This window comes from Glycine max, chromosome 8 (genome assembly GCF_000004515.6).
Source record: "Glycine max cultivar Williams 82 chromosome 8, Glycine_max_v4.0, whole genome shotgun sequence".
Taxonomy (NCBI): Eukaryota; Viridiplantae; Streptophyta; class Magnoliopsida; order Fabales; family Fabaceae; genus Glycine; species Glycine max.
Genome location: NC_038244.2, coordinates 9327133 through 9342722, shown reverse-complemented (window position 1 = coordinate 9342722; position 15590 = coordinate 9327133). Strand labels below are relative to the sequence as shown.

Here is a 15590-nt window from a genome sequence, read left to right as displayed (position 1 = left end):
AGAATTAAAAAAAGAAAATATCTTTGAAAATGATTGAGTGGGAGAGTCTTCATTCAATTCATGCAATGTTTTGGTTTGCCTTAAAATGTTTTAATTTTACGTAAGTTAACAGTAGTAAACTTTAGTGTAAAATCTCAATCTAAGGCAAAAGATGCATTTTTTTGTTGCTTTCTGTTAAACGTGCATCGAGCAAAAGTAAAAGCAAATCTAAAAGAAACACCTATACAAGTAATTCTTTTTTTTTTAGCAAAATCAAGTTTCGAATTTCAAACCCAGGTTTGAGAGGTCCAAACATGGTGGAAGTACGCTGCCAGTTTGAGATTCAATCAAATCACAAGAGACATGTAGGGCATTGCAGAATCCAATGATATGAATAGACACTTTACCAAGAAAATAAAAACAATCTAAAAACATTAAGATAATCAGTTAAGTTGGTGAAGAAGAATGTTCTGCCAAGTCACGTAAGAGGTTGACAACATCATCTGAGGTTTTAAGAAGGTAACGTGCACTTGATCTTTTCCGTCCAACAACACAAGAGAAGTAATTATCACCTTTTAAATCAAGCACTGAGGAACCCTCATGCAGTGCTATTTTATCACCACACATTGGTCTCCATTGATCAAGTTCTCTCTTTTCTATGTTTGACAACGAACGTTGTTTCTTGTATTGAGCTGCCTTCGAACTGGTTTTGGTGGTGGCTGGTAATTTTGACAGAGATGATGGCCTGTAAGAATTGGATTTGGATAGCATAGCTCTTGGTACTGGAGGTGATTCAGATGGTAGCTCTGGCTCAAAAAATTGATACACATCTTCATCCTGAAACAGTTCATTTCCAACCATTATTTGCCTTAATCATTATAGAAGGCTTAGACATATAATTTTGTTCTAATGTAGATCAATCTAAAATCAATCAATGTTCCTTTAGAAATTTCATTCTAATCTTTACAGTTGAGTCCTTAGGTGATGGGAACTGAGATCCAAGTTAGTTAGGAAAGGATCCCTTAATGAATTGGAGGTAGTTCTATATTAGAATCTGCATGCATAGAAAATTACTAACTACTGACAGTTATGTATTAGGACTTAGGAGTATATATTTGGTTGTAAGTTGTGTAAACAAGGAGGGGTAGTTATTTGCACTTTGGGGACATAGAATACTCTCTGTAGGAGACTTTTGTCTTTGGGATAGTAAGTACTGCTGTATTATGTGTGATTTCAGTGTTGAATATTATATTTTATTACCTTATCAATGGATGTTCTATCATTAGGATAGCTACCAGACTGCCAAAAGGCAACAATCCAGTCATTCTTAGTGCTATGCCACTCTCATACTAGATTTATTTAATAATATCCACGATTTATGAATATTTTTTTAATAAACAGAAAACAGTAAGGTAAGGCCATTCCATTTCGATAAAGGACTCACAAGTTCCATAGCTTTGGGTCCGCTAGCCCGATCATGATTTTCCTATAACAATAACAAAGTCTCAAGTGAAAAGTCACCTTGGCTAGAAAGTGGCCAACGCATAGGACATAGTCAATTGGTGTCTTCATGCCTTTTTTATGAACTATCTCTCCAAGGATACGATCAATAGCTGCTCCCTATACCAAAATAACAAGTAGGAAGACAAAAAAAAGTATCAGGTGCTAGTATGTAGAGGAAATAAAGCTTCTGAACAGAAAAGGATAGGTGAGAGAATCTACTAGCCAGCTGAAATTGCTTATACCTTTGACACGCCAATTGTGCGGACCTCAACAGATCGACCACCTTGGACAACATCAAGAGATGCATTTGATATTGGCCCTGCCCACAGATGTTGAAGCAGATCTCTTGCTTGAATCCTTCCAAACTCAACATCTAATATTAATTGCAGTTACAATAAGTTATCAGAAGCAAATTAGTAGGTTGAAAAATAAAACGGAAGAGAGTAACAGAAAATTGTCACATACCTGCATACTTGTAATTCCATACTATTGACATCTCCCGAAGCTCAAAATGAGACCTTGGAGTTCTTTCAGTAAAATACTCAAAAACATGCTGAAGTTTTACAAGAATATGAAAACATTCAGACTTGAAATTAAAGGAGCATAGTTAGAGAAACACTTGTATTCATGCAGCTAATATACCTTCACGCTATCAACCCAATCCATGTTTAAATTTTCAGGCATGGTTGTCATCCACTCACTTGAAGTATGTCGCAAAAAGATCCCATTTTCTGCTGCCAACCACATGTTAAATTCACTGAAGTTCTGCACAAAGTAGTTGTTAGTTCGAAAGAAATTGTTGCTGAAAATCCAAAAACACATGAAGTTTTCTTGATAGTACTTTGTCCAGGACAGCTCGGCCGCTCCCACTCAGAACTACTATTGTTGTTTTTGGATCATCGGATAACTTCTTTAAAGGTTCCTTCGTATTTGAGTGTAATTTATGTTCCAATTCTCTAATTTGACCAGCCCTTCCAAGGGCATCCACTGGTTCATTCAAAGTGGCATTGAAACCCTGCAGTGCAGTTGAGGCAAAATGTTATTGTTATAGTGAAATGGAGCTACAAATGTTGGTGAGAAGGCAACCCTTCTCACTTATTCACAAAAAAAAGTGGAAACAAACAAGTCCTCATGTGCGTTTCTCTTTAACAGATGCGGTGCACTTGTATATGTAAGGTCAAGTTGGTTTCTATATATAAATGTAAGCATAATACTTATTGCACAAAAAAGGGTGAATAATTTGGGACAGCCCTTTATTCAGTGTTTGATGATCTAACAAACAGCTTACCAGTATGATTAATCGGTTATTGGATTTTGAGTAACAATCAACTGCCACTTTGTTGGGAAGTAATGGAGGAACTTGTCTTGTCCTAAGCTGAGCTTCAACAATGGTATCATTAAGTTCACTGTGTGCAAAGAAAAACTTGTTTTTAGAATAAATAATCATGAAAAGCATGAGTGGCACAGACCACAATAGAAGGTCAGGCCAAAATCTAGAGCAATAGATCGACCAATATTTCTCCATTTTTCCATTGACACTATTTGACAAAGCTTTTTCTTCTATCTATTTTACATGAAAGATATTGGATGATATTACATAAGCATATAACACAATTTCTCATCTTGTGCTGTCATGATAGTCCTCTTAAACAATGTAATGAAAAGAGGTTATTAGAAGTCTCAAGACATCATCAAGTTGTCATCTGTAAGACTAACTGTTCCATATTATCCTGACAAAAGTATTGCTGGTAGGATGGTTGGTTTGCAAGAAAAACGAAGTATGGAACAAAATTGGTCCAAGAAAAACAAAATGCAAGCAGTGTTATAGGATTAAAACCTCACAAAAGTTGCAGCCCATTCCTGTGACGTGTGAGTCTTCACATGTTTGAAATTAAACTGATGTCGTTTTTCTCTTTCATCAGCTGACATTTCCAACGCATAACCAATAGAAGCAGCTATCTCTGTGATGTTCCATGGGTTTACCAAGATAGCACCAGCACCAAGAGACTGTGCTGCTCCTGCAAACTGATACCAAATAAAGAATTCTAAATTATTTTAATTATACTGAAAACCTAGTGACTTTAGGAGTTAATTGTTATATAATAAAATAAGTGTACATATAAGAATTTGTTTTTATTTAAGCAACTTGACATTTCCAGACAAACATTAACTCTATAAAGGATATGTTCTAGAATATGATCTTACATTCCTACTGAAGTGTTGAACTAGAAGCCTAGTATCAACCCTACCCTTTTCTATCTGTCACCATCTCAAATATTACAGTTTTTATTTTTGTATCAGCACTCATGGGTTGTACATAGAAAACAACTAAGAACAGAAAATATATTGGTTTGAAGAGATTGATCATTTCGTATATTTAACATTCACAAAGATGGTGATACGATGAATAATATGGACATCCATAATATTATACTTAATTTAAAAGAAAAACAAATATACATCAATAACGCATCGTGGATTATAGAATGATGATGATAGGGGAAAATGACTACAATTATTTAAATTTCAGTCTATCAGCAACCACAATTCCCTGCATCAAAAGCAATGATTTCATGTTACCCTAGCTTATTCTCTTAACATATATGTCTTTCAACAGATGTTAACCTTCGACAAAAAAAAAAAAAAAATCAGTTAATTTTGATTCTTGGTATTCAAGAAACCATAAGTATACCTATGAACAATTATAACATAGCCAGGTTACCATCAAAAGTAGACCTTGACATTACAGAGCTCAACAATGACGCTTATGATTGATGAAACAAATACAACATGCTGATGATTTTTCTCTATAGTTGAGCCTAACAAACTATCCACAATTCAGGTTACAAAATCAAATAAAAAGAAAGCTGAACTTCTCAGCTTAGCTTGGCTAGTTTTTTTTTTCTTTTCAACAAGCCAAACTGTGAGACTAGAAATACTTTAACACCATTGATGTGTAAACACTTAACAATAACTACAAAAAAAAAAAAAAAAAACTATGATGTACGGTGCTATAGATTAATATAGTGATAAAGGAAACACAAACTTGTTTATAATTCTTAGGACTTGCAAGCTTGACCTAGTTAAGGTTAGGAAAGTTATTCATTAAATGACAGTACATTTGTTTTATGTTTTGCTGTTTTATGAGAAGAGCTAAAACTACTCCGTTGCACTTCGCCTACATATACCTCAACTATGCTTAAGGGAAGAATCATTGGACATTATGTTGATCTTAGTAAAACATAAAGCTAATTTATCAAATATGAAGATCAAATATCATTCAGAGTATCCAAGAGATGGAGCCAAAACAAATAAATGAGAACATTTAAAAACTGAATTACCTCACTTAAAATGAGAACCCCTTTCTTGGATGCTTGGCACGCAACAAATTCATAGCTGACAAGATTCATTCCATCCCTTAAAGATGTAACAAGTGCTACATCTAAATACGATGTGAGTCAGACTGGTATGGTACATATCATGGATGCTGAATACTTAGTTCAATAAATTAAGATAGATTCTATAATATAATATAAAGAAGATATGCTGCAGCATGTCGCCATTTTCTTATTCCCTTAAATAGTTAAGGTCAAACCTTAATTGCATAAAACAAGTATATTACAAATGTGAATATAAAGAAACAATTGTAAGCCATTTTACTTCAATTATTCTTTTCTTGATGAATTCAAATTCAAGAAATATGATTCTGAGGACTTTCCTCATTTCCTGGTAAATAATCAATCAGTTCAATTTATTCTTACAGCAAGATACGTGTTATAAGCAGAGGACTTAAATAATGCGGAGCACATTAAAGAAAAGTGAAAGAGTCTGAAAAGATAATGAAATTTATTTTCCAATAACACAAAAGAATGTCCTACAGCTTGAGAATTTCACCAATCCAATAGTGAAATATGATACTACTTCTATATAAAAAAATATTACTACTTTGAATAAATAAGGACAAGATGGACTAAATCTTGTATGTTATAGAAGAAAATGAGTACCAGTTACAGCATAGAGTGCACATAATTCATGAAAGTCAAGTGACCGATCCTGTAATCATAGAAAGAGATAGTCCAGAAATCATCACAAGGTGGACAGAATAACACTAACAAATATTTTCTGTATGATAAATAAACATTTGACTTTACTTCATTTGTCACATCTTCTGGGAAAGATTAGCAATATTATTTATTTTTCCCTAATAATAGATATTAGCATCCACACTCATGATCCTTGCATCGTTAAATACCAAACAAGACATATATGTTGTAGATGTTTAAAACACCAACCAGATGGTGTATTGGAACAGCTGTAAGTGTACCAAATCTTCCATTGATGCGTCCTACAATCTCATGCACTTGGCTTGTAAGCTTTTGATCTGTCAAAGCATCAAATCAATAGTGTGCAGTCATGAAAAATGCCAATAACTATAATAAGATGACACAAAATAAATAAAACAAGAGTCCAAGTCAATAGATGAAAATGATTCAAGTGATAATTAACTTGTATAGAGAAATAACATACATTCCGGAACATCTTTCCTAGTAGGTACAGCAATTTGTAGCAAGACAACTTTATCACGCCAGTGTGAATTCTCCTCAAGGAACTTTTCAAATGCCAAGATTTTTTGGGGAATTCCTTTTATCATATCAAGACGATCGACACCCAACATTACCTGTCCATTTGATAAGAAACATAAAGTGATTCAAATGATTCACATTTTCAGAGAAAAGCAGATGTAGAACGGAAACAAGAAACCGAGGAATAATCTCAACTTCTCAAATTGTTGGACATGTAAACTTTGGCATATATGGCTCCTACCTTTCGGCCTGCAAATCTTTCTTTTAGTTCTTTCATGTGTTCCTGGACTTCAGGGAGTTCAAGGGCTTGAGTGAATCTATCAGAGTCAATCCCAATAGGAAACTGAATTTTCACACTCCCAAAAAATAAAGCATTGTCATCATGAGAATGAAATCAGATACTGCATACTGATTGGTAAAGCTATTCAATGCTGATAAACGTAAAACACAAGATGAAATTCCAGTTTTGCAGTTAGATGTATAGAATTAGAAAGGGAAAATAATATATGCAGATATACCGCAGCCACACGGGTCAGTTTCCCATGATCTTCTACTCCTTCAGGTGTTCCCTCAAGCCCAAGAATACGAGTACAAGCGCTAACAAAATGCCTGGCATAATCATAGGTATGGAATCTGGGATGCAGACCAATGCAAATATTAAAATCACACCATTAAATAAAATGTCTAGAGTTCTCAAATATCCTAGCAACATAGCACTTGATATTTTTGACTAAATAGTGCAATCAACAAGCAAGAATAGTAAATCTCAAGACATGTGGACTTATTACAGTGTGAACACCTATTGACTAGAATTTGCTTGCTCTAAATGCATGCCCTTGATCCCTATTTACAAAGGAATTTAGCTTGTGAATGTACTAGTTACTACTATAATCAACATCAAGTTGGAGATGCATGAATTACTTACCCCACCAGGTCAGCTGCAAGTACAGATCTCAACAGCTCTGATCTGGACGGTAGAGTCCTATGTATTTCTGAGGAAGGAAAGGGTGTATGGAGAAACCAACCAACTTTCATTTTGTCATTGTATTGTTTTAAACATTTTGGAAGGAACATTAGGTGGTAATCATGGCACCAAACAACATCTCCTTCCTCATAATGCTTATTTACTACATCAGCAAACATTTGGTTTGCCTTCTTATATGCATCAAATTGGGATTGGAAAGTACGAGTTGTAGCAAGTCTATCTTCTTGTGGAAGCCCAAGGTAATGAAATAGAGGCCATAAGATGTTGTTGCAGTAGCCATTATAGTATTGATTAACTATCTCCTCATCAAGAAATACTGGTATGCATCGCTGCAGTTAACAACGCATAATTACTGATGGTTTGTGTGTACTTGATATTGCAAAGAGAAGAGTTGCTAGATTATCATTATTCACTACATTGATCAGTGGCCACATGCTTGTGAATTATAAATTTGACTCAATACCATTTCAGCTAAAGCTTTTGTCAATGCTCTCTGCCCAACATCATCAGGCACATTCACACCAGCCCACCCAATCCATCTGGTATCAAATTCCTTTACACCTTCAACAAAAACAACAAGCTTCATACAACCTTCACTTTAAAAATAGAAAAATTCAATCTATTTCCGTAAGTAAAAGATTATTATTAGAATGTTGCGAAGATTAGATAACTATCATTGTTGTGACCTCTATGGTGAGATCATCAACAAATTAAGATAACTAATTAGCATAGCTGAGTTACAATTACAAACTTCACAAGAAACAAATTAACAAAACACACCAAAAAAAACAATTAATGCAAGGTGACAAAAATTTTCTTGCCTAGAAGTGCACTGACTAGCCCTCCTACACTGATATCAAGGCGATATGACTCCACACCCTCCCTAACAGCAGACACAGGCAACCTGTTAGCTACCACCAACAAGCGTTGTTTGCCTGTAAAACCTCTTGCATCCGCATTCGTTTCCGTGACCTCTTCCTCTTTATGATTACCTGAAATTTCATTCTCACTTATGTATGAATCACCATAAAATTGTTCTCCCTCTTTGCTGCCATCTCTTGCTTCCTCGGTCGGTTGAACAAGCTTGAAGGATTTCCTTAGCTCTCTTTCCCTCAGAAGCCTTTCCAATCTAGACCTTGGTGTTAAAGGGACGCAGTTAAAATTGTTCCCTGGCATACGCTTGGCCTGAAATTTTCCATGTTATGTCTTTTCACTAATTTGATTCCTAGAAAGACACCATTCTCACGCAAAAGGTAAAATTATTTTTCCTACCTTCAAATATTCAACAATGGATGGATAATCCTCAATCACATTATGAAACAAACACGTGAATAGTTGCACACCTCAATCATTTGTTACATTTTTTTTTCCAGTTTCATTCACATTCCTATTACTTACCAAATGGGAAAATGCCACTCTAGAGAACTAACATGCATGCTTTGATCCACGTATTGTATTGTCATTAGTCAATGTTGAATGTCTCAATAGGCTAAAACAACTTCTCTATTGACAATGAAATAAATCTTACTGGTGATATGCGTAAAGTAGCCATCAGGCATAAAAATAATTGCAATGCTTCTCATCACATTAGACAAATAACAAGACAAGGGTCAGAAAATTCCTGAAATTGAATTGTGAACAAAATATTGAAATGTACTTAAAATTCATAAAAATTGAATGATCACCAAAAACAAAATACTGTTTTAAGGAATAGAATACCTAAGCAAGTATTGCTGGTCAGCACAAAAAAAAAAAAAAAAAAACAAGTATTGCGGGAATTGTATGTTCTGAAGGCATAAAAATAATAAGGGAAAGAGGGAAAAATAAATCCATATAATCAGCTATACAATTATAAACAGCAAATCTAATCATATCTTTAACAATACCCTTAACATGCCTAAAGCAAATTTTGCATAGGCATTGAAATGAAAAAGATAAGGGGAAAAATATCACGTGTTAAACAAAATAAATCATTTACAATAATTAATGGATAAAATGACACCAGGCAACACAAGCAAGTTAAAACATAGGCAGCAATATACCTACTTGAGACATTGTTTTGTTAAAAAAATTGAAAGCCAAAATATGCCCATTACAGGGAGGGTGTAACCTTATATATAATTAGAAGAGTGCAGATTTCTCGAGACGATTTCACTTCACATCACTGTCCACAACTCCACATTGTTTCACACACCGTGGTTTTGTACAAGTTATCAAAAGGGTGGTGGCCATGATAGAACAAGGAAGATTATCCATACAATGAAGAGATAAAAGGCATAGACGAGGTAATTAGCTTAAAGGGGGAAAAGGAGATCATGTATTTGAAAGAGCATATATTAAAGAGTATAATGCGTTAGATTAATCATAAAGAGTGCAATGCGTTAGATTAATCTACTCATTCTCGTCCAATCAAAGACTAGCCATGCATGCGAATGCAATGTATTGAAATTGGAGAATCATTTGTGAATGCCAAAGTAGGATAATAAAAAGTTTTCCCTTTATGATTTTTATTTTATTTTTATAATAATTGTCCATAATGATTTATGGGGTGTTTTTTTTTTAAGAAGGGGTGTGTTTTTAAGATACGCGTTAAAAGATAAGAAATAAGAAATTTATCTATGTAAAATGTTTTATTGCATAAAAAAGTAATATTTTTTAAAAAAAAATCTCCGTTGCAATTTCTAAAGCAACTGATTATTTTATAAAACTAATATCTTAAAAAATGTATTACAACACTCATATACTCCATTCAACCAACTTAACTTAATCAAATTTAAATATAAGCTTAAAAAATTGAATATAATGATCTTATTGAAAATATAATTAATGATTATTTGGCCATTTAAATCAATACGTAATTATTCCTGCATTTGCTCTTAGACCTTTGATTATTTTTCATAGGACTGCAAACAAATGTCGAGTGACAAATAATGAAAGAAACCTGTAGTTTAATTTGAAATAAAAAACAGTTATACCAATCATACAAAAATCATGAATTCAAAACAATAATAAATTTCTCGAGGACATAAGAGTTGTGAAGAAGGAGAAAAATGAGAATGTAAGAGATGAAATGTAGCATGTGAAAACCATTCAGAACAAAAAAAAAAAAAAAGAGGCAAGGAAATAAAGAAATGAAGAAGAGTAAAAGAGAGGTGAGGTGAATAAAAAAAATGAGTCGTGTGGGAGCAGTTTCATATGAGAAGTTACTGGAAAGTAAGGGAGTAAGAGGAATGTGAAATTAATACAAGGAAGAGAAAAAAAATGTAGTTACTTAGTTTGTAGACTTGTAACTTTTTACGGGTAACTAATTAATAAAATTTAACGGTAAGTTTTGTGATATAAAAGTCATTAATATCTTTAAAAATAAAATTCATGAATGAATGAATTTAACGGTAAGTTTTGTGAAATTATTTTCATTTTATTTATTGTGTAAAAAATTATAAAATATGATATTTCTTAAAAAACATCTTATTTATTTTGTGGTAAAAATTATGAAATATCATATTTTAAAAAAATATTATTCAAAGTAACGAGGCAGGAGATAAAATCTAGATTATTAAGAAATCAAAATAATGTATGTGTTCATAAATTATTAATATGCATATTTTAAATTTATTATATTAAATAACTTTTAAAAGTAAATAATTATTTTAAAAACTAAATTTTAAATTTCTAAATTAATATTACATTATATATTACTTTATTAGTTTTCTCTATATTTTTAATAATAACAATAATAGATGAGATGTAAAATACATAAAAAATTATTTAAATATGAGCAATTCTTAAAAAATACAAAATTTAAAATAATACAAAATTAATTTTTTAAAATATGAACAGTCATCTATTAATGTTAGAGCATGATGAATCATATCAATGATTATTGTGAAGGTTAAATTTTGTTCAGACGACTAAAAATAGAGAGAGACGAAATGGTTTGAAAAAAAAAAAAAACACAACTATGTGTCATCGTACACATCAAGCTTGAAATATAGTAGAGGAGTAATCATACATAAGAACATTGTATAAATTGATTGAATGATCAAAGATTGATTTGATAAAAAAAAATACAATGAAATTGTATAGATGCTTTATAATAGAGCTAATTATTAATTAGACTAATGAATCATGTGTAACTAACTTCTTAACAAACTAACTGCTCTTAACAAGTAGTTTTTAACTCGTTGATCGTTAGTGGTTCTAACTTGCCCGTAAGAAGTGTGCATTTGCACAAGAGGCCATTTTAGAATGATTGTATTATAGTTTAGAAACAAATGCTGAAAGCATTTCTTTATTAGATCCAAAAACTTACTCCTATGCTTTATATGAAGATTCCATCTCAACCTGCACAAGAAAAGACATGCCATCATTATGTAATTTAGGAGATATATTGGTGACAGGGAAATACTTATCCATGAATTTGGAAAAGTCATCATTTGTTCCCAAGTGTTGATGGAATTGGTTGGCCAGGATTTTAATCGCTTCCGTTGGCTCTGGTCCTTCAAGGAGAATGGGAACAAGAGAATTTCACATTGCCTGAAACTCAATTATACTTAATCAAGGAATAGATGTCTCCACATTTAACACCTAGAGGTTAATTTGAAATCCCAAAATAATATTTTTTAGTCTTATCCAATTAGGTTTGAAATGGAGGGATGGAGGAAAAAATTTCTCGTTAACCTGATATATTTCACCAGAAGGATGAGGATGATATATACTACTATCACTATCATTGTCAAAAAATCAAATAGCCATGTAAAATTTATCTTTATTAGATTTAGATTTGTTAACTCAACATATTTGCATTCATTCTGTAAATATAGTGGAACCTGTGGGTATAGCAGTTTTAATGTTCACTGGTTGATCATATATAGAAATCTTTAGACTGAGTTGCAGTTGATTTTGTAATTATTAGAAGTGTATGCCTTATACCTGTCCTTTATTTAATATAAGTATTTATTTGCTGATAAAAAAAATATGGACAAATTTTTCATGTAAATTTGAAGTAATAACCTTGTCACTTTTTTTATCATTTTGTTCAAGTTATAGAGATCCAAAATCACAAACTTTTCTTCTTCTATTCCACCAAGGTGAAGTGCGTTCTGTTGCTCTTGCTGCCATAGTGGAGAGAGACCTTCACAACTTTGGTCTTACAAGATTGGAGGTTGGATTCAGAAGATTCCCAACTCTCTCAAATGGAATGCAAACATATCATCCAAGTTGATAACAATGAATTTAAGTGGGATCAATGAAAATGAGTGTCATTTTCAAACTGATGAATCCTATCTTAAGGTTACATTCCTTCTACATTTTTTCAACAAATGTGATAAAACTATATGTTTACTTTTTGAGAATCCTATCTTTAAGTATAGTGAAGTATTCAAAGAGTTAGGAACATCTTGCAATGATCATTGTTTGTTTGATCGAGTGAACGCTAGAAATGAGTTATAGGATCTCATCCGTGTCTTTTTCTTCAAGATTTGCATGCTTCTATCATTTTTAGTTCTTCGTGTGTCTCTGAGTAGCTAGAAATTCCCCGTGTTTGGGTTTGAACATAATGTTATTGAATTCATTGTATTTCTTTTGATATTTTAATATATACATATATATATATATATATATATATATATATATATATATATATATATATTTTTGTATGTATATATATTCAGTTTCTCAATCCTTTATTTCACTTTTTTGCTTTCTATTCTTATTGTGGATTTATCAACCATGTGGGGGATTTTATTCATTAATTGGAAAATGTCTCTAAAAACCTAGATTTAAAGTGAAGAAGCTAATGGTTTTGCACTAGGGATGGTGAATGAGCTCTTGGTCATTTGTTAGACAACATGCTTAATTTATGCAAATCTCACTATTAAGCTCACTAAGGAATTAGGGGTTAATAGTGAGATTTAGCCTCTAACCACTAAGGACTTGGGGTTTTAGTGACATTAATAGTTGATGAAATCGAATTATATTAATTATTTTTAATACCAGTAAGGAAAAGTATCATGAAATCCAACTCCTGCATGTTTTTATCATAATTGTTGAAAACCTCGTTTATTGCAGGTTAAGTTTTTATTTTTTTTATTTTTTACAATCATGTTAATTAGTGTTTCTTAAAAATCACACACGAGTTTTCTTAATTTTAACTTTAATTTAGTTATTGCTCTTTAATTAATTTGAATCAAATTTATCCTTGCAATTACAATCATCAATTCTTTAACCTTAGTTAATGATTTTTGGACAATTTGCTTGATATAACGCAATTTGCTTGCCATATTGTAAACAATATGTTTCTTAAAAAAACTCAGAAGCATTACAAAATTCTTAGACTTAGTTTGGAATTGAGAAACTGATAAACACACCATATCCATTAATTGTCCCTGAAATTGTAATCCACATCATCAATAAATTTATTTTAAAGAGAGGCATTCTAAAGAATGACAACAATGCGTACCTTAATGAACAATACCATATAGTTTTATAGAATTTACTTTAATGAAGGCATCCTGTTTCAGTGCTTTGTCCACAACAATTCCACAATTCCTAAAATGAAAACTGGATGGACAAATATTCGTAAGTGATCACCCCCTAAAAGATTCAGGCCATAAAATTACTATTTAACACTTAAGTATTGTAGCCTGTACTTAGTTATATATGTTTTTTGCCTGGTACACATTTCTTTATTTTAATATTGTAGTCTAAATTTTTGCCTGTAAAAATAACCATTATCTTTTATAAATCAGAATTTAACCCTGCTTATCTTAAAATTATAAGTTGACCCATATATTATACTCCATGGAGTAATAAACAAAGGGTGTAAAAATGTTGTATCAAACTACATGGTGAATAAGTTACCAATACAAAAGCATCCACTTCCATACAAGTTGCAATGACATAACAAAGAAAGTAAGGTAAAAGCATCCACTTCCAAACTGAAATTTTAATATACATTAATGCAAAATTTAGGTGAAATTTTATTTATAAATTTGGAGGGAGTACTACTCTTTTTTTTTTGTTCTTTTTCTAAAGTCAACTAGCAACCTAACTTATTGATCTTGAAACTCATTGGCTCAATATTACGGCCGAATTCTAGGTGAAAGTTTTGACAGTGTTATTGTAACTTTTGCCATTAAGAAAAATACTGTTCATAAAGAAAAGTAGAAGGCTATGAATAAAATAAGTCTATTGCCACCAGTATGCGACTTTCCATGATTGAACGCGTAGTTCAAATCTTCCAAAGGAAACAAAAGTCAAAAGACATTAATCCGAACATTAAATTTAGGACCTCAACTCGTAACGTAAGCCATTGCCCATTAGGCTCTAACAGTTTGTGTTGGACTACGCGCGTATAACAGCCTAGCATTGCTGAAGAAAACGTTACAGCACATTTCCCCTGGGCAATGTGCCTCATAATTATGCCCATGTGGTGGTTCATGCTTCATACCCATCAAATATATGCAAAAACATTCATATACATAGCTATTGCTTATTAGCAAGACACTTCTTATTATCATATTCAAATATTAGTACTACTATACTCTCTTTAATATCAAATATAAAACACTAATTAAAATTTGAATATCAACGATAAAAAGTCATTCAAACTAACTTTTCTATTAAATAAAAAATATTTTAAAAATAATATCATCAAATAAAATAAAACTAGTTTGAATTTTCTTATATTTAAAATCAAGAAAAATGTGTTTTTTTTCTTTATTTTTTTAGACATAAATAAATATTATTTTAATTTTCTTTAGTTTTTTTAAAGGAAAAAATCTTTATTTAAAAATGAAAGAAAAAGAAGAGTCGAATAATGGTACTATTTATTTTTGTATAATAAAATTTTGGATAATAGGATGGCAGACAATATAAATACAAAAAGTGTATTGGTATAAAAAATACTTGCATTTATTTCATTGGAAAGAAATTAGTAAGGGTTTGAACGTACACGATATATATATGATTTTGTCTTACTCCACTCTGTTACTGAGGATAGTTCAAATTGTGTAACTTAATATATAATGTAAATATTAACTAAAATTTTGAATGTAAATTTACAAAATAGGTAATACACCTCCTTGATCATTAAAATATCATTTAACATGTCTGGTTTACATCTAAAAAAAATGGGGAGACCATGATTTGAATAATCTTATATAGTGATTTGCAACAAAGGGAAACACATAAAGGCATGATGGATTATTTATGAAACAACTGAGTCAGCCTTTAATCACATGTTAATGAGTGCTATTCGTTGTCATGACTACTCATGATTCGATCAACATCAAGATTCACATCTGGGGCTCTTCTTTCAGAAAAAAAATTAAAAACTTTTAAGTGAAGGTGATCAAATGTAGAAAAATTCTCAAATAGGGGAAAATTTAATTCTGATAAAATACATTTCTATCCCTGTGCTTAGACATTAGGTAAGACATACTATTGCAAGTTCGTTAATTAGTGTACTTAAAAAAAAGATCGTTATTGAATGCAGTTTCACATATTTTAAAATGAAATTGAAAGTATTTGAGATAAAT

At 31.7% G+C, this 15590-nt stretch overlaps 1 protein-coding gene across 3 annotated transcripts; it reads right to left on the bottom strand.

The window, feature by feature from the left end:
* Positions 1–223: 223 nt before the first annotated feature.
* Positions 224–8440, bottom strand: LOC100797533 (alpha,alpha-trehalose-phosphate synthase [UDP-forming] 1). 3 transcript variants are annotated; one of them, XM_041018117.1, is made up of 18 exons: positions 8323–8440; positions 7872–8235; positions 7514–7611; positions 6991–7379; positions 6584–6698; positions 6307–6408; positions 6010–6160; positions 5775–5863; positions 5487–5535; positions 4824–4924; positions 3320–3507; positions 2771–2888; positions 2324–2497; positions 2125–2247; positions 1948–2035; positions 1725–1855; positions 1501–1599; positions 224–816 (listed from the first exon to the last, which is right to left on the bottom strand). In XM_041018117.1, exons 2-18 carry the CDS (start codon positions 8224–8226, stop codon positions 427–429), a joined length of 2760 nt encoding a protein of 919 aa, XP_040874051.1. In that variant the 5' UTR covers positions 8227–8235; positions 8323–8440; the 3' UTR covers positions 224–426. The 3 variants fall into 3 exon arrangements, with proteins under 3 accessions (XP_040874051.1, XP_014634392.1, XP_025985375.2); XM_014778906.3 differs by lacking the exon at positions 8323–8440 and having other exon boundaries at positions 7872–8313; XM_026129590.2 differs by lacking the exon at positions 8323–8440 and having other exon boundaries at positions 497–816; positions 1424–1599; positions 7872–8313.
* Positions 8441–15590: the final 7150 nt, after the last annotated feature.